The sequence below is a fragment of the Nothobranchius furzeri genome, chromosome 11, assembly GCF_043380555.1.
Source record: "Nothobranchius furzeri strain GRZ-AD chromosome 11, NfurGRZ-RIMD1, whole genome shotgun sequence".
NCBI lineage: Eukaryota > Metazoa > Chordata > Actinopteri > Cyprinodontiformes > Nothobranchiidae > Nothobranchius > Nothobranchius furzeri.
Genome location: NC_091751.1, coordinates 68,272,749 through 68,292,752, shown reverse-complemented (window position 1 = coordinate 68,292,752; position 20,004 = coordinate 68,272,749). Strand labels below are relative to the sequence as shown.

General features: G+C 44.5%; 1 protein-coding gene across 2 annotated transcripts; it reads right to left on the bottom strand.

Annotated features, from left to right (window-relative positions):
- Nucleotides 1–258: 258 nt before the first annotated feature.
- On the bottom strand, nucleotides 259–19,824 carry aldh9a1b (aldehyde dehydrogenase 9 family, member A1b). 2 transcript variants are annotated; one of them, XM_015957664.2, is made up of 12 exons: nucleotides 19,740–19,824; nucleotides 19,362–19,561; nucleotides 16,251–16,396; nucleotides 16,044–16,173; nucleotides 9,870–10,004; nucleotides 6,148–6,344; nucleotides 5,926–6,066; nucleotides 4,771–4,959; nucleotides 4,614–4,701; nucleotides 4,384–4,525; nucleotides 1,120–1,232; nucleotides 259–1,001 (listed from the first exon to the last, which is right to left on the bottom strand). In XM_015957664.2, the coding sequence occupies exons 2-12, from the start codon at nucleotides 19,540–19,542 to the stop codon at nucleotides 907–909; spliced, it is 1,557 nt and encodes a 518-aa protein (XP_015813150.1). In that variant the 5' UTR covers nucleotides 19,543–19,561; nucleotides 19,740–19,824; the 3' UTR covers nucleotides 259–906. The 2 variants fall into 2 exon arrangements, with proteins under 2 accessions (XP_015813150.1, XP_054596458.1); XM_054740483.2 differs by having other exon boundaries at nucleotides 19,362–19,775.
- Nucleotides 19,825–20,004: the final 180 nt, after the last annotated feature.

Here is a 20,004-nt window from a genome sequence, read left to right as displayed (position 1 = left end):
CCCTCAGCTCCACCGCTCTTCCCTTTTGTGGAATTGTCTGGGCTTGACGGAACCTGTGACACGGTCAAAATGGCGGTGGTGGCCACCTCCCATTTAGCCTCAAAAACGTGATATTGGAGCCTATGGAAAGGAGATGTCCAGTATATTTAGGTCGATGATTCAGACATCTGCATTAAAACCAGACAAGAAGACGCTAGGAGAGATGTGGTAGGTGAGGGAGCAATAAAGTTTGAGTGTGGGTGAAATAATAACAGAGCGTAGTGTCCAACAAAGGATTTTATTAAACAAAACAAAAAGGCAGATATTCACAAAAGGAAAAAAAAAAAAAAAGAGTAACAAAAAGCGCCAAGCCAAAAAGGGCTGGGAAAAGGGGTTTAATCGAAACACAATAACTACTAACTCCACGCTAATGGAGGGACGCCCTGTTAAGCAGGGACGCGGGGAACAGTCCACAATCAAAGTCAGTTGCTGTTCCTAGGTCGGGTTACTAGAGTGTCAAAATCTGATACTAAGTCCAAATCGCAAAGTCCACAATCAAAGTCGAATAGCCATTCCTAGGTCGGGATTACTAGAGAGTCGAATTGAATACCAAATACTGAAGTGAATACCTAAAGCCGAGACTAACCAGAAGAGAGCAGCAAAATCTCTTCCGAGCCTTCACTACCCTGGACCTTCTCAAAGAACTGGGCAGGAGAGCAGCCTTTAACAGCTGCCCATGATTGCCCAATTGCACACAGCTGAAACAGGCAAGGCAGAAGCCACCGAGGCCTTCTTGTGGCCGAAAAGGTGCAGAGCACGTAACGTGTGTGTTCTCTTTAACGTGCTTAACTGTCTGTTTGATTTTCCCTGAGTAAGACACTCCCCTTCAGTCTTTGGCTGGGTGTCACTGCTTCCTGTCCTCATGGCCTAGAAGAGGCTGTCCACGTCTCCCATCTCCACAAACACAGTCTTCAGCTGGGAGTAGTACTCCACTGTCACCTGGCCATTCTCCCGTCCTATCCCTGGAAACGGGAGCAGACAAGAATGACAAACAGTTTCAGTGATGCATTTAGATCCAGTTCATCAACCGCCTTCTCAGACTCTATCAGATGTTAATAGTTTCAGACTAGTGAATCCTACCGGACATCTTGAAGCCTCCAAACGGCACCTCCACAGGCGTGATGTTGTAGTTGTTGATGAAACAGGAACCAGCTTTGAGCTGCTCAACCACACGATGGGCTCGAGCCACATCTCTGCACACAAAATGGTAAATGCAGATGTTCTGTGTGTGTGTGTGTGTGTGTGTGTGTGGGGGGGGGGGGGTTACTTGAATGCCACATGGAAATTAATACTTAAAGTTGTACTACAAAGTTTCTCTGTTTTACAGACCAGATGTGATTTATGACACAGATCATATAAACATTTAGGCTGGATTTAAAAAGCCCAGGGAACTCATTTATCAAGCTTGCTTACGCACAAAACGGGGTCAGAAAACTGCGTAAGCAACTTTCTACGCAAACTTTGAGATTTATGAAAGAAAACTTAGCAGAAAAATGTTGGACATGAGAGCACCTGCAGTGCTGCTGCTGAGAAGGATACAAGTATGAAATCCTGCAGCATTATCACTTGTACTGCTTCGTTTTCACACAGAACAAGACCACGCACACACGCGTGCGCGCGCACACACACACACACACAGCCTGAAGCGCAGAATACGGAATGCAGAATATCAGCAGGGGGACACATTGAGACAGAATGTCATGCGTCTGTGACAGTGTGTATGTCGTGTCACTGTGACCCAATTGATCATGCGCCCTGGCTACTTGGCCAAGGGAGATCTCCATTTGGCTGACTGGTTAGCATGCGTGACTTTCACCTGGGAGTCTGGGGATCAAATCCTGATCGGGTCGTTTTTTTTTTATATCCGCCACAGATCTCTCTGAAGAACTCACAGCATTGACGGCTTCAGCAACGCTGCGCCACTCCGTGGATTTTCTCTTATTTGTTTTGCAAAAGCACTTCCTTTCATTTCTCCACCTCACCCACAGGTAACTCAATTTCTGCTTCTGTGAAATTGCGCTTCCTTGATCTGCCTTGATCTACGGTCGCCATCGTCATTGGCGGAGCGCTGCAACAGCCGGCTTATGTACATGCATGAGGTCCACAAGGCACTTTGCATTGACTATTTATGGCAGTAAGTGGGTGTGGTGAGGGCGGGATGTGACTAAAATGCAGCTGAGAAGCATTCTCGTTAGTCTCCGATTTATGAAGCGGAGACTGCGTGCAGCTGTGCGTACTCCATGTTTAATAGATCACTAACCTACTTGGTGTAAGTACTTTTTTTTGCTGAGCTTAAGTACGGTTTTAGTAAGGATTCTACGCTATGTTTGATAAATGAGACCCCAGGAGGTTCTGACCCAACCTAAACAGCAGCAGCTTTTATATCTCACCGAGTCCTTTTATTGTTCCAAATGTGGAAACTGTTAATCCCAGCAGGATCTTGATTTCCTTTATTTTCCACTTACATGTGAAAAGTGACTTTTGTCTAGAAACACAAGACTTAAGCTGAAAGTCTGAGTGAACAAAGAACAACTTTGTACTGTGAGACCTCTTCAAATTGTCCAGAACGCAGCGGCGTGTCTGGTCTTCAGTCAATCTAAAAGAGCACACGTCACTAGGGATGGGTACCTTTGACATTTGAATCGATTTGGTACTAATTCCCGGTACCTAGGAATCGATACCGGTACTTAACGGTACCAATTTTCGATACTTTTGAGTGTTTAATATTTTAATTCTCTTTTATAATTAAATATTTTTTTCTCAATTTATAACCATATTTGATAAATATCACGATAAATAACATTCAACTGTTTGTATTTTAACATCGTCCTTGTAGTTTTATAAGCTGATAATTAAACTGAAGCAAACATATTTACTGTGAACTAAATTTACTGTGTATCTTCATTCCTTTTGCCGTCCTTTTTCATTTGATTTTTCCTACTGGGAAGTTAGAATTTCCGAGGAGAAAGCGAACGCACCATTAGCTGATAACAATGGTGGCAATGGAAGCTAACATATCAAGCTAACGTTATCTTAAACAGTTTATTTAGCTGCTGGAGCAGATTAAAACGATGATGCCTCACACTTAGATCGTTGTCGCTGGTTTCATCTTCACCCAATCACCCGTCGCATTTAGTAAAGTGAAGCCAAACTTTAGAGCGCGTTCATGTTCTTCTAGTCGGAAATTCAGAGTTCCGAGGAGAAAGCGAACGCACCATTAGCGAAACGGAAGCTAACATATCAAGCTAACGTTATCTTAAACATTTTATTTACCTACCGGAGCAGATTAAGATGAGGATGTCTCACTTAGATCGTTGTCGCTGGTTTCATCATCACCCAGTTACCCATCACATTTAGTGAAGTGGACCCAAGCTTTAGCGTGCGTTCTTTCTACCATGCTGCTCTGTTTACAACTGGCTCGCAGCGACCGACATAACGCTCTTGCGCATGCGCAGCTGTCTAGGCAAGTTCTCGTTATGAAGGACGGGTACCGAAACGAGGCACCGTTTCAAATGACGTGAATCGGTGCTCAGTCGGTACTATGGAATTCGGTCGGTACCTTAAAGAGTACCGAATTCGGTACCCATCGCTATCCAGAATGACAATGAATCATGCATGCGGGAAGCCCCCGTGTGCTGATTCTATTTTGCCAATCGGAGACTCCCTCTAATGGTAGGTGTGATTTTAAGCCAGCCAGTCAGTCAGCATTGGGTGTTTCGGACCAGTTCAGCTCCAGGAAGACCTCCTTAAGAAGAGGGCTGAAAAGACATCCGGTTGCGCTCGGTAAGATCCAAGGCTACCCAAACGAGAACACTTCCAACCCGGTCCAGGCGGAGTGGAGCTGATGCTAGTGTGTAAGGGCCAGTCGTTCGGTGCAGACTCGGCAACTTCACAAACTCACAGATAGCAAACCATAACTATGTCCTGCTTTCATCTTTTCAAAAGGAGAGAAACGGACCCCCCCCCACCCCCCCCCCCCCCAGTGTCCTTTTATCACTTTAGCAGGGTGTGTACATTCAGGCTGTGCAGAAAGCTGAGCTTCAAAATAAAACCTCTGTAAACTGCTGTCAGGTTAATTGATTTGATACTTTTGTGTACATTCATTCTGTGCTTTCATTCGTAATCCATTTCTTGTTCTTTTCTTACACAGTTTAGTAAAACGATAAAAGGAAGCGACGCCACCAACGTCGACATCAACATCAGGCAATCTCCGATGATGGCTAGAGATACTAGCTGAAACATGTCCGGTAAAAAACTATTTCTTTACTAAACTGTGTGAGAAAAGAGCAAGAAATGGTTGATTTGTTTCTTGAGAGTCAGGCTGGCTAGAAGTCAGTGACCCACCTGGTAAAGACACCTGCAGCCAACCCCATCGTGGTGTCGTTGGCTCTCTGTAGCACCTCCTCTTCTGTTTCAAATGACAACACAGACATGACTGGACCAAAGATCTCCTCCTTCACACAGGTCATCTCATCTGTGCAGTCGCCTGGAGGAGGGACATAAGACACTCTTTACAAAATAAAATGGGTATAAAAACCAAAACAAGCTTTACAAGAACTTCTTGGTGGTTTTACCCAGGACGCATGGAGTCATGTAGTATCCTCCTCTGAGAGTGGGATCTGCAGGAACAAACCGTTCCCCTCCACACAGCACCGTGGCTCCCTGTTAACAGAACTGATAGCTAACACTAAAACACAAACCCGCTCGGATTAACTGTTGGCTTGCTCATACCTCCTCTTTTGCTTTCTCGACAAAGTACAAGACTTTTTCTAGATGTGGCCGGCTGACCAGAGCCCCCATCCTGGTGCTCTCTAGAAGAGGGTCTCCTATCGCGATGGCCTGTGTCCTCCTCACCACCTCCTCCACAAACTCCGAGAGGATTTCCCTCTGCACAAACACCCTGGTACCGTTGCTGCAGACCTGTGTGTCAGACGTGCTCAACTCAAAATCAACAATAAACAAGCTTGAGTGTTTCAGGGACACATTTTGTTCCAATGAGGAATTAAAATTGCAAACAGCCAGGCTGGCGTTCCTGCTGCTGGGATATTTTGCCACCAGACACTAACAGGCGTGTGACGTGTAGGAGTACGTGTGGTGTGTGCTGGCCGTGAATCTTAAATGATGACCCACACTTGTATAGCGCCTTTCAGAGTCAGAGGACTCCAAAGCACTTTACTCTACAGTAGGGATGAGCAAGTACACCACTATCTGTAACTGTACTTGGAGTGGGCGTGGCCTAACCCGGAAGTGGGTGTAGTTTAACCGGAAGTGGGTGTGGTTTACATCAATACGTTATTTTAAGTCTGATCAGAAGTTGCTATGTGTATTGTTTATTTGAAAACTATTTACAGAGCAGCCTCAGAGTTGAGATTAAATGTTTTTGACCACAATAGTAAAGGAACTATTACAGAACAAGTTTTTCAATAAAATCAGAACATTAATATTTAAGTGCATGAATTAAGAGAGAGAGAGAAGAAAAGATCTTTTCTATAGCGCCTCTCAAGATAAAAATCACGGGGCGCTTCACAAAAACAAAACATGTAAAATAGAAAAAAGAATTTAGAAAATGATTAAAATATATTTAAAATGAGCAAAAAATAGACAATTGTGATTAAAAAATGTAAAGAAAGAGAGAGAGAGTGAATAGGAAAGAGGGAGTGGATCCTGAGGAAGAGGAGAGAGAGAGAGGAAAAAAAAACGAGCCGTTTTCAGCTCTGTCTTGTCAAATGCACCACGTACGTTACGAAAAAGTAACTTTAAATAACTTTAAAGTAACTTTAAAAAGAAGCAAACTGAAGAAAACATAGGGAGTACTGAAGAAACGTGAACGTTATTTATCTTTCTTTGAGCAATAAAGAGAATTTGAAATTGACAGCAGAACTCTACCTGCCCCTGAGACAGGAAGTTGGCCATGAGAGCTCCCCTCACAGCGTTCTCCAGGTCACTGTCTTGAAAGATGATTAGAGGAGATTTCCCCCCGAGCTCCAGAGTCACTGGTTTCACGCCCTTTGATGCCATCTCCATGATCTAAAGTTTAACATTAGAAGTTCATCAATCTTTTTATAACAGCTTATTTTTAAACCCTGTGGGATTTTGAGTAGCTCATACCTTCTGTCCTGTGGGTATGCTCCCTGTGAAAGACACTTTAGCCACATCGGGGTGGTGACACAGGAAGCTACCGGTCTCCTGACCACCCTGGACCACGTTGAAAAGTCCCTCTGGAGCTCCGGCCTGCATATAGATCTCTGCCAGTAGGACTGCTGTCACAGGCGTCACAGGTGAAGGCTTGAACACCATAGAGTTACCTGTTGTAGGAAAACATAACGCTTAAACTCTTAAAATTAAAGATTAACGATGGTCCCAAATAAATCCACGTGTTCTGTTTTACTGCCATCTACTGGTAAATCACCTTTACCCTTTTCCTAAGGCGTGATGACCACAGCATAATAATGCAACAATTAATTGGCATATAGAAAACTAGAATAATCTTCCAAAACATTTTAGTGCATCCAATACAAAGTACACATGGAGCCAAACCAGCTGTTTCACTGTAGTGACTTACAGTGGGGCAAAAAAGTATTTAGTCAGCCACCGATTGTGCAAGTTCTCCCACTTAAAATGATGACAGAGGTCAGTAATTGACATCATAGGTACACTTCAAATGTGAGAGACAGAATGTGAAAAAAAAATCCATGAATTCACGACAGGATTTTTAAAGAATTTATTTGTAAATCAGGGTGGAAAATAAGTATTTGGTCAATAACAAAAATTCAACTCAATACTTTGTAACATAACCTTTGTTGGCAATAACAGAGGTCAAACGATTACTATAGGTCTTTACCGGGTTTGCACACACAGTAGCTGGTATTTTGGCCCATTCCTCCATGCAGATCTTCTCGAGAGCAGTGATGTTTTGGGGCTGTTGCCGAGCAACACAGACTTTCAACTCCCTCAACAGATTTTCTATGGGGTTGAGGTCTGGAGACTGGCTAGGCCACTCCAGGACTTTCAAATGCTTCTTACGGAGCCACTCCTTTGTTGCCCGGGCGGTGTGTTTGGGATCATTGTCGTGTTGGAAGACCCAGCCACGTTTCATCTTCAAAGCTCTCACTGATGGAAGGAGGTTTTGGCTCAGAATCTCATGATACATGGCCCCATTCATTCTGTCCTTAACACGGATCAGTCGTCCTGTCCCCTTAGCAGAAAAACAGCCCCGAAGCATGATGTTCCCACCCCCATGCTTCACAGTAGGTATGGTGTTCTTGGGATGCAACTCAGTATTCTTCTTCCTCCAAACACGACGAGTTGAGTTTATACCAAAAAGTTCTACTTTGGTTTCATCTGACCACATGACATTCTCCCAATCCTCTGCTGTATCATCCATGTGCTCTCTGGCAAACTTCAGACGGGCCTGGACATGCACTGGCTTCAGCAGCGGAACACGTCTGGCACTGCAGGATTTGATTCCCTGCCGTTGTAGTGTGTTACTGATGGTGACCTTTGTTACTGTGGTCCCAGCTCTCTGCAGGTCATTCACCAGGTCCCCCCCCCCCCCCCCTGTGTGGTTCTGGGATTCTTGCTCACCGTTTTCATGATCATTTTGACCCCACGGGATGAGATCTTGCGTGGAGCCCCAGATCGAGGGAGATTATCAGTGGTCTTGTATGTCTTCCATTTTCTGATAATTGCTCCCACAGTTGATGTTTTCACACCAAGCTGCTTGCCTATTGTAGATTCACTCTTCCCAGTCTGGTGCAGGTCTACAATTCTTTTCCTGGTGTCCTTCGAAAGCTCTTTGGTCTTGGCCATAGTGGAGTTTGGAGTCTGACTGTTTGAGGCTGTGGACAGGTGTCTTTTATACAGATAATGAGTTCAAACAGGTGCCATTAATACAGGTAACGAGTGGAGGACAGAAAAGCTTCTTAAAGAAGACGTTACAGGTCTGTGAGAGCCAGAGATTTTCCTTGTTTGAAATGACCAAATACTTGTTTTCCACCCTGATTTACAAATAAATTCTTTAAAAATCCTGCCATGTGAATTCATGGATTTTTTTTCACATTCTGTCTCTCACAGTTGAAGTGTACCTATGATGAAAATTACTGACCTCTGTCATCATTTTAAGTGGGAGAACTTGCACAATCGGTGGCTGACTAAATACTTTTTTGCCTCACTGTAAGTGTTCAATAAAAATCTTTGTCACCCATGATCCCTTCATTTACTGAGCATAAATGAGTACACCCACTACACGTGTCAGAAATCCGTTAGTTTCCTTTCAGAATCAACACTTTCTATGAGACACCAGAGTACTAAATACTCCCACAGATGTGGGCCATTGATTGCAAACACGATTTGTTCATTTGCACAAACAGAAACGTGATTTACCCTACAAATTCATTCAAGCCCATGTTGCAAAAATGAGTACACCCCAATTATAGTCTCAGGAGAAAAGCCACACTTAATACTACAATATTCTAATTAGCAGGCATTCAACCACAGGTGAGTCTAATGATTCATTAAGAGGTGTCCAGCAGACAGGTGACTATAAAAGAGCATTACTTAACAAAGAAAAGCCCTTCCCGTTTCATGCTGTCAGCAACGGCTCCTCGTGGAAAAGAAATGTCACAAAATCTGAGAAAGGAAATCATTTCTTTACACGAAAAGGCGAGGACTACAAGAAGATCAGCAAAGCTTTACTTATCAGTCAGAATACTGTAGCAAAAGTGATCCAAACATTTAAGAAAGATGGAAGTGCAACCATCATCCAGAGACGTCCAGGCCGTCCATGGAAGTTAAAATCTGGACAGGAGCGTCTTCTGATGAGAGGCGTTGAAGAAAATCACCGTGCAAGTTCACTGCAGTTAGCTAAAGCAGTAGAGAGCCAAACTGGAGTGACTGTTTCCTGTGACACCGTATGGCGCACACTGCAGAGGAATGGCATGCATGGGTATCGTCCACGAAGGAAGCTTATGCACAAAAAAGCAAACCTAGGATTTTCTTGGGCCCATGCTGAAAGAGATGAAGACTACCGGGACTCTAGACTCTGGGGTGATGAGACAAAGATCACGGTTTCTGTACGGCGTCATAAAGGTGAGGATTTCAAAGACAAATGCATGGTGCCTACAGTGAAGCATGGTGGCGGCGGTGTCCTTATGTGGGCTGCATGAGTGCTGCTGGTGTTGAGGAGCCGCATTTCACTGATGGTATCATGAACTCAACGATGTGCTGCTCTATACTGAAGGAGAAGATGCTGCCATCACTCCGTGCGCGCGGTCGTCGTGCACTTTTCCAACACGACAACAATCCCAAACACACATCTAAAGCTGCTGTTGCATTTCTGAAGAAGAACAGGGTGAAGGTGACTGAATGTCCAAGTATGTCTCCTGATCTGAACCCAAACCAGCACCTGTGGGTAATTCTGAAGCAGCAGGTTGAGCATCCTGACTCTAAAAGAGGTTCATGTTGACCTGAAAAAGATCGATGTTGCAACATGTCGCCAACTTGTTCATTCCATGCTTAGAAGACTTGGTGCTGTCCTTGAAAATCACGGTGGTCGGATAAAATACTAGATTTTGTTGTGGGGTGTATTCATTTTTGTTTCAACCAGATTTAGTAAAACTGAAGATTTTGTGATCCAAGTTATTTTATTAAGCTTAATTTCATGTTCTGGAGTTAAACAAGTGTTCAATAAAACCCAGCCTTGTGAAAAATGTTCTCTTGTTCATTGAGCTACTGACTACATTCTTGCTTTTTAAAGGGGGTGTACTCATTTATGCTGAGCACTGTAATAAACCTGTTATTGGTCATTTTGGACACGCTGTCATCCTCCCTACCACAGGCCAGGGCTGGAGCAGACTTCCACGCTGCGATCTGAAAGGGATAATTCCAAGCTCCGATGCCTGCACACACTCCCAGGGGCTCCCTGCGGGTGTAGGCGAAGGACCCACCTGGTAACTGAACATGCTGACCTGAGCAGAGCAGAAATGCTTTATTTCAATGGATTTCGTAAAAACATGACATTTCTCTACAGCAGCAGCTCCTGAACCTTTCAGCTTCTGACCCACATTAGGCCCGGATCACACTGCGGTTTGCGGCCATCGTACCGGATTGTTCATGTCACAATGTACGGCGCATGATTTAACTCAGACTGCACGACGTCTCGCTCCCACAGGAAGCGTCGCTCGCGAGCACACCTCCAGAAAGCACATGCCACTGAGCAGGCAACTAATCAAAACAAAGCTGAAAAGATAAAATAAAGCACCACCGTTAGCATTTATTTTTAGCGTCAGCTCACGGCCGAGCTCATCTTCCTCAAAGAGGAAGGATCATTTTTAAAACCCTCGCTTTAGCGTCAGACTCCAGCTGCGGGACTCCTTTTCTCTTCTTTCAGCTGAACAGCTGATCTGTCTGCTGGCTCCTTCTCCTTTCCACGTAAAAACAAACTAAACTAGAGGAGTAACAATCTGTCACAGATCGCTCTAATATCTGTTTCACTATTTACTCCGCAGCTCTGTGACCGCTCATCCCACTCTCTGTCACCGAGTGCAGCTTCCTCTGACTTCCTGCAGCAAAACGCTGTACTGAACCATCCTTATTGGTTATATGTGAACGTTCCACCAGCAGAAAAGAGATCTCGTGTTTTTGTGTTTTATTTTTTATGTCCGTGAGTAGGGCTGTTGCAATAGTCGCAAGAACAATATATCGCGATATTAAGAAACCCACCGCGCTGCATGACGTGCCACCGCAATTACCGCACTTGATTAAATCTCGCGACAGCGCATGCTGAGAGGTAAAGTCCGCGCTGATCGAGGAGATAGTAGGGCACTTTTTTTTATTTCTGTTAGATGTTGCAGCCAAATTTGCATTTCAAAGTTAAACCTCCTGAATGTTGTTTTTAAGTTCAGTCAGAGAATGCCGTTACTGCCCTTTGATCTGCATTCACTAAAGTGTTAAAAATGGCCGTGTGTTTTTTTCTAACATTTTTTAAATGTGTAAGCACAATGTTTCAAAGGAAATATTACCATGAGTTTAGTAATTAACAAACAAATTTGCTAAGTACATAAATAAAAACGAGGTGCAATAATATCGCATATCGCAATATTGAGCTGCCCTGACTCACCGCAGGGGGAATTCCTCAATCGCGACAGCCCTATCCGTGAGCTCATCTCCTCTCAGCTCTCACAGAATCAAGGTTTTCACAATTTATCTGATGGTCTAAAAATGTAGTTTAATTATTTTAGTACAACTCCGGTTTAACTTGGGCTGTTAACTAAAATAAAAAAAATTGTGTGAAGTTTTTAATCCGCATTTAAGCATAATTTAAACTGAAGCTCAGAGGGGGGAGTCCTGATGCTGCGGCGTCTCAAAGGTGTGTTTTCATTGGTCGGTTGCAGACAGGAATCGTAGGTTTTCAAGCATGCTTGTAAATTGTCGGAGGCTGATTTGGGTCAGACTGGACGAGCACAGATTTACAAATGGCCCTCACGTTTAAGAACATGCTCCCGATGAGGGATTTGACTAAAACGGCCGCGCATCGCACAGTGTGATCCGGGATTAGACGACAATTACTGGTTAAACTATACCAGCATGACTAACTAACAACATCAACTAACTACTAACATAGCTAAAATGAAGACGTATACAGCTTTAACTTGTATTCTAGAAATAATCAAAAGGAACCACTGGTCTACAGCATCATGGCAGAACATGTTGACTATATGAAATGAATAATGTTTAAAGTAGGGCCGGGACTTTAACGCGTTAATTACGATTAATTAATTAGAAAAAAATTAACGCATTTAATCGCAGCTTGCATTTTGAGCACGGCGGAACCTTTGTCATTGCACGATTTCCTTGTAGACTGAATATCACTGACGCACACAACAATGCACAGTGCTAGTGGCTACTAAAACGGAATAAACACAGAAAGAAGTTGCCTTGCTTGGACTGATGCAGGATTTAGGAAACACGTCCGCCTCTTTTCTTAACTTGGAAAAATAAATTTCCAGACAACAACGGAGTCTGTGTCGCGGACATTTTTCAGAGATCGTCTCTGCTGCGGCTGCCCGGTGGCACCGGAAACTTTACAAAAGTTGCGGTAAGCTATATTTTTAACATTTACGTAACATCTGTGCAGCGCTGAAAGCACCAGACAATAATTCTGTGCCCCAACAGTAGTTTATGAAAGTAGTCAGACACACGAGAGGCACCTGGCTGCCGCTGGGAGAACGCTCCGTGTCCTCACTACTCTAAACAATCACAAACAACGTGTCTTAAAGTTGAAAACAGAAGTTTAAGTTAAAACAGAAACACTCTGAAACTTTTCTGATGATTTTCTAAACAATTCTGTCGGGGAATTCTATGTTTCTGAGACGAGTCTCTGTCTAAACATCACATACATTACTATCATTAAGCAGCGAGGTGTGCTGAAGCTGTCATCAGCTAAGGGGCGGATGCTTAAGTGCATCAGGGGCAGCGAGGAACGAGGAAGTTGTGTTCAGGCTGGAGATCACACCAGATTCGCTGCAGCAGGCGTGAATCTGCGGGTCTGCAGCATCCCCTCCTCAACGTGACATCAGAACTTCCCATGTAAGGAAGGTCCGCTCACCTGTTCGTCGGATCATTATTTCCTCGCCATGATCTTTTATCTTCCCATCCACCTCCAGTCATCCAACTGGAACCAGTTAGTGTTCCTGATCATTCTCAGAATATGCCATGCCTGCTCTGGTGTTAAAAGTTAGCTCATTTAAGTCCTAGATCATATTTGTGCCTGTTCTACTGTCATTTTGAAGGATTATTATTTATATGTGTGTTTTACTACATTATGAGTAGAAATGCTAATAAAAACTCCCAATTATACAAACAAGTGAAACTGGAAAAATTAGAATCTGGTGCAAAGTCAAATTTATTTCAGTCATTCAACTAGACAGAGAGACTATTTAAAGGCTCAGGAACACTTTGCAGGTGTTTTCTATTTGTAATTATAAATTTTAGTTGATTTGGGTTTTGTTTCATATCACACAGTGACATTTGAATAATTAAAATGCATTTTTTATTATAAGCTTTAGTTTACTCTCTTGGTCAGCTTGCTTCCCACACCAAACCCTCTGTCAGGAATCTCGGCGTGACCTTTGACCCAGCTCTCACCCTGGATTCTCATGTCAGTTCTCTTGTTCGCTCTTCCTTCTTCCATCTCAGGAACGTTGCTAAGCTGAGTCCCATTCTGTCCCGCTCTGAACTTGAGACAGTTCTCCACACCTTCATCTCCTCACGCTTAGACTACTGTAACACTCTTTTCACGTGTCTGAGCAGAACCTCCCTGAACCGTCTACAGGTGGTTCAGAACGCCTGTGCTCGGCTTCTGACCAAGTCCTCCAAACACACCCACATCACCCCGATTCTCCTCCAGCTTCACTGGCTGCCAGTCAACTTCAGGGTTCATGTAAAGATCCTGGTTCTGGTCTATAGGGCCTTACATGGACAAGCACCATCTTACATTGGTGATCTTCTTAGTCCCTACACCCCCAGCAGGTCCCTGAGGTCCAGTGACCAAAGCCTACTGGTTGTGCAGCACCAGGCTAAAGGTCAAAGGTGACAGATCATTTGCTGCTGTGGCCCCCAGACTCTGGACCTCTCTCCCCCTGAGCCTGAGATCAGTGGACTCAGTGGTCTCCTTTAAAAAGCAGCTGAAGACTCACTTGTCACTGACTACAAGAAGGTCAGCACAGTCAGTGTTCAGCCCACTGCATCTCTCGCAGACGAGCTGAACAACTTCTATGCTCGTTTTGATGCAGACAACAGAGAGGAGATCCTCTACCCTCAAGAGGACAGTGAGGCTGCAACTCTAACTCTGGAAACAGAAGCTGTGAGATGGGCCTTTAAAAAGGTCAATCCTCACAAAGCTCCAGGACCAGACGGCATCCCAGGCCGGCTACTCAGAGTGTGTGCAGACGAGCTGGCAGAGGTGTTTACCAACATCTTCAACCTCTCCCTGAGGCAGTCAGTGGTCCCGACGTCCCTCAAAGCATCCACCATGATTCCCGTTCCCAAAAAATCAGTGGTCTCCTGTCTGAATGACTACCGTCCTGTTGCACTGAAATCCGTCATCATGAAGTGCCTGGAGCGGCTGGTCAAATGTCACATCTGCTCCTCCCTCCCTGACACACTGGATCCTCTTCAGTTTGCCTATCGGACAAACAGAGCCACAGAGGATGCCATCGCCCTGGCAACACACACCGCCCTCACTCACCTGGAGAAAGGGAATACATATGCAAGAATGCTCTTCATCGACTACAGCTCGGCATTTAACACCATCATCCCCTCAAGACTTGCCACGAAGCTCGTCGACCTTGGGCTGGGAACACCGATCTGCAGTTGGATTCTAAACTTCCTCACAGACAGGCCCCAGGTGGTGAGAGTTGGTAAGCACACTTCCTCATCACTCATCCTAAACACAGGTACGCCCCAGGGTTGTGTGCTTAGCCCCCTCCTATATTCCCTGTTCACACACGACTGTGTTGCTAAACATGAGACCAACATCACCATCAAGTTTGCGGATGACACAACCATCATAGGCCTCATCACAGGGGATGATGAGACGGCCTATAGAGAGGAGGTGATGGCACTGTACGAGTGGTGCCTGGAAAATAACCTGACTCTCAACATCAGCAAAACCAGAGAAATGATAGTGGACTACCGGAAACGACCAGTCAGGGAACACCAACCCATCCGCATCAACGGGGTCGAGGTCGAAAGGGTCAGCAGCTTCAAGTTCCTTGGAGTCAACATCACTGAGGACTTCTCCTGGACCCTTCACACAGACACTACTATCAGGAAAGCTCGCCAGCGGCTTTACTTCCTGAGGAGGCTGAGGAAGTTTGGCGTGAGCGCCTGCTTCATCTCAAATTTCTACAGGTGTGCAATTGAGAGCTTGCTGACGAGCTGCATCACAGTGTGGTACGGAAGCTGCTCTGCCAGCAGCCGTAAATCACTACAGAGGGTGGTGAAAGCAGCAGAGCACATCACTGGCATGAGGCTTCCTGCCATTCAGGACATTTATCTCCAACGATGCCTCCGGAAAGCACACAGCATCATCAAGGACCACAGCCACCCGGCACATCAGCTGTTCTCCTTGTTACCATCTGGCAGACGTTACAGGAGTCTGTCTGCTCGGACTACAAGACTTAAAAACAGTTTCTATCATCAAGCCATACGACACCTCAACCACAACACCTAAACACACACAACACAGGACTCAGAAGCTACCCTGCAGCTTCACAAGTACTATATTTAATCCGTACTGGTCACTTCACTTTATTGTTATTGTAATTTATATCCAAAGTGCAACACTGTAATCTATATCCTGCATAATTTATATCCTGCAATACTGTAATTTATATCTAAAGTGCAATACTGTAATTTTCTGCAGCTCATTCCTGTGCAATATCCCATCTGCCCTCCCGTCATATTTCTTTTCAGGATTTTCTTTATTGACACATATATATTTAGTCATCTTTTCCCTTTTACCATGTCTCTCTAATATTTTGCTCCTTACTATATATTTTTTGCTTTATTTTATTATATTTTTATTATATTTTATTATATTTTCTCCTGTATCATGTTGCTGAGAGACCGCTGCTCGTCATACACGTTTCATTGCAATGTTGACCCTGTGCTAACTTGCATATGACAAATAAACTAAACTGAACTGAAAACTGAACTGTTCAAGCTGGCTTTTGTATGACCTTCTTCACCTCTCTCTCTTTATTCTGCTCTCCCCACCTATTCCACCTTCCTCAGGATCCACTGATTTCCCTCTTTCCTGTTCTCTCTCTCTTTCTTAACATTTTTTTGACACAATTGTCTATTTTTGCTCATTTTAAATATATTTTTAAACATTTTCTAAATGCTTTTTTATATTTTTACATGTTTTTGTTTTTGTAAAGCGCCTCGTGATTTTTATCTTGAGAGGCGCTATAGAAATGACACTTTCTTCTTCTTCTACTGACCTGCCAGAGTGCTGGCCAGTCCTGCGTAGTATTCTATACACAGTCGAGCTGAGTCTACATCCAGACGGGCCTCTGTGATGGACTTCCCATTGTTCACCACCTCTGTTTCAGCGATCTCCTCTCTTCTGCTCTGTGTACGTAGAACCATCAACACTCGCTTTAAACTGTTGTGTGGGAGCAAAGCTGAAGGAACAAACCTTCACACACCTCAATGATGTGAGCTGCTTCTATCATGACCCTTGCTCTCTCCATGCCAGACAGCTTGCTCCAGGGTTCAAAGGCCAACTTGGCGGCTTTCACAGCCTGGTCGACCTCCGCAGCACCACACGGGCCCAGGTGGCACAAGACACGCCCTGCAGAATCAAACAGGCAATTCCACTCACAAGGTAAACAAGCCAAACACACAAACAATACATGGCCAGCTGGATCTGGGTTTTTTTCCTGCAGTCACTAATGACTGAATGGGAGTGATTCTTTCATCCAGGTGAAAATCAAGTCCAGACTCGAAGGCTGTTAACCAGAAAACACCAGATTTCATCTTTTGTTCAATGTTTTCATTTAGAAAGACAGAGAGGATATCAACAAGTCAAATTATCACATGTTCTATTGATGCAGGTTTAGAGCCCAGAAATGCAAAAAGCACCACACATAATCAGGAAATCAATGTTAGGTTCAAATGTACAAAACCCACATGTATAAAGTTTAATCTAAATATAAATAATCAAATATAAAGCTGCATTTAAATGTTGTAATCTTAATATAAATGTGATAGTTTTAAAAAAAAACATGTAGCTAATCTGCAAATTCAGCCTTCTGGCATAAAAAAAATCTGGGGAGATGAAATTCCTTATCTAAACTCTTTGAGTCCCTTTTATTGAGATTTCAAGATTATTTTTGAATGATTCCTACCTCAAGTGGAGGAGTTTAAGTATCTCGGGGTCTTGTTCACGAGTGAGGGTAGGAGGGATCGGGAGATCGACAGGCGGATTGGTTCGGCGTCTGCAGTGATGCGGACGCTGAGCCGATCTGTCGTGGTGAAGAGGGAGCTGAGCCAGAAAGCCAGGCTCTCGATTTACCGGTCGATCTACGTCCCAATCCTCACCTATGGTCATGAGCTTTGGGTAATGACCGAAAGAACGAGATCGCGGATACAAGCGGCCCAAATGAGTTTCCTCCGTAGGGTGGCCGGGCTCAGCCTTAGAGATAGGGTGAGGAGCTCGGACATTCGGGAGGGACTCGGAGTAGAACCGCTGCTCCTCCGGATCAAAAGGAGCCAGTTGAGGTGGTTTGGGCATCTGGTCAGGATGCCTCCTGGACGCCTCCCTGGGGAGGTGTTTCGGGCATGTCCTGCCGGCAGGAGGCCCCCGGGTCGACCCAGGACACGTTGGAGAGGTTACATCTCCAATCTGGTCCGGGAACGCCTTGGGGTCCTGCCGGAGTAGCTGGTAGAGGTGGCCGGGGAGAGGACGGTCTGGAGCTTTCTGGTTGGGATGCTGCCCTCACGACCCGGATAAGCGGAGGAAGACGAAGACGACGACGATTTTTGAATGATCAATAGACACAACCTCACCATCAAAGGGATTTATCCATCATTGTCTGCTTATCCGTGGTCAGGTCAGGGGCAGCAGACTTCCCTCTCCCCAGCCACTTGGACCAGTTCTTCCAGGGGAATCCTAAGGCATTGACCAGCCAAAAGACATAGTCCCTCTAGCGAGTCCTGGGCATTCCTTTAGGTTTTCTCCCAGTTGGACGTGCCCCGAAAACCCTAACTGCAGATGCAGCACCAATCTGCCAATCGATCTCACGCTCCAGCTTTCCCTCACTCGTGAACAAGACCCCGAGATACTTAAACTCCTCCACTTTGGGCAGGACCTCGTCCCTGACCCAGAGACGGCATTCTACCCTTTTCCGACTCGAGACCATGGTCTCTGATTTAGAAGAGCTGATTCTCATCCCAGCCGCTTCACACTCGGCTGCGAACCGCTCCAGTGAAAGCTGGAGATCATGTTCTGATGAAGCCAACAGGACCACATCATCTTGATCATCAGGCTTTCAACACCTTGGCTGCGCCTAGAGATCCTGTCCATTTAAGTTATGAACGGAATCGTTGATAAAGGGCAGCCTTGGGGGAGTCCAACTCTCACTGGGAATGAGCCTGACCTATCGTGGCAGAGGAGTTAATCGTCCACTGCATAATCGAATGGTTGCAGGTTTGATCTCCACTCACGCTGCCGTTGTGTCCTTGCCTGCTGGTGGTGGTGAGAGAGAGACAGGTGGCACCAGTGCTCATCAGCCTCACCTCTGCCAGTGCGCCCCGAGCAGCTGTGGCTACATTGTAGTGCATCACAACCAGTGTGCGAATGTGTTTGCATGGCTGTATAACTGATTGTGTTGTAAAGCACCTGGGGGGGTGGGGGTGGGGGGTTCTAGGACTCCAGAAGACGCTATATCATACACAAGCCATTTACTATTTTTTACTATTTACCAAGCTCTCGACTCGCACCACTCATACAGGGATCTCTTTACCCTGCTTTTATTTTGAAGGCCTCTTTTTAAGGTAGTCTGAATTAGCATGTTAGCTAAATTTTTTGTTTAAAGAGCAAGTCACCCCCTACAAGCAACTTACTTCACTCCCTTTTCATGTTTGAAAAATGCAACAAATGCTGTTCCCTAGCAGACCGAGAGGGCGGAGCCACTAACAAATACACACACACAGGCATTGTGACATCATAATGTACCAGTTTACATCATAGCATACCTCTTAGCCAATAGCGGTGGCAGATTTAAATTCAAATGCAGTGCAGAGATTTTACCTGACAACGGCGCAACACTGAGTTTTAGGCAGAATATTTAAATTTTAACTAAGATGCACTGAAGTACCAAATTATTGACGACACGTGTCTGCAGCACAATTAGACACATTTATACAGTTTATCAGCAAAAAAAGTTGATTTGGGGGTGACTTGCTCTTTAAATCTGCCACATTCGTATCTAACTGTATACATAATTTATATTAAAATGTCTAGTTTCAAATCAAATATATTTAGATAGTATTGCAAATATGTGGTCAAATACTTAAAAAAAAGATTTATTACTTAAAATTTGGCACTAAATAAAGGCAGGTTGTGATTACTGGAAAGTGGACCACTTTTTGCTTGTTTTTGAAGGTCTTGCCTGGCTACATGAAATAGTACGATGACTAATAATGTAAAAAGCACTATAGCGGAGATCAGTTGATTAGTAAATAAGTATTTCTAAACTTTCCAGAACCTCACACAGCAGAGACGAAGGTCCAGCTGGGTAGAACCAGTGACCTACCCGTTGCTGGTTCGTAAACATTCTCCTTGTTGCATTTGTCTCGGCTTGTCCTCCTCTGTCCAGCCCAGAAGTTCAGCGGGACACTGATGTCCACTGAACCCGAAGACAAGGTCCGTGCAGCCGCAGAAAGAGGCGCAGCAACGCGCGACCGCGGGGACACGGCCAGCCTCAGGAGCATCATTAATCCAGCTAATCACTAACTGCAAAATAAAATGTTCACCAAGCAAGGTTCAGCAAAACGAATACAGCTCAGGAAAACTCGGGTCACATGACGACAAACTCAAAACTGTCCAAAAAAGCTATCTTTTCTAGTCCTGTATGCACTTTAATAGCTAACTCTTACTTAAGATCATAAATAAACATATACGATGAACTTACACACAAACGTCTAGTGTGGATGTAAAGACTATTGATTTTACTGTAAATGTTGGACTCTTAGCTCAGGGGGTGGAGCTAATTGACGTCCCGGAACAACATGCGTAAAAGGCCATTGGATAGTTACGCTGTCACTCACAAATGCACGCTTCAGAAAATATTTTCAAATCAGTAGTACACAAAATAATATTTGCGTAGGTTAAACTGTAAATACTTATATAAAGTAAGTTTGGCATTTAGAATTTACGTAAATTATTTTGGCGTACAA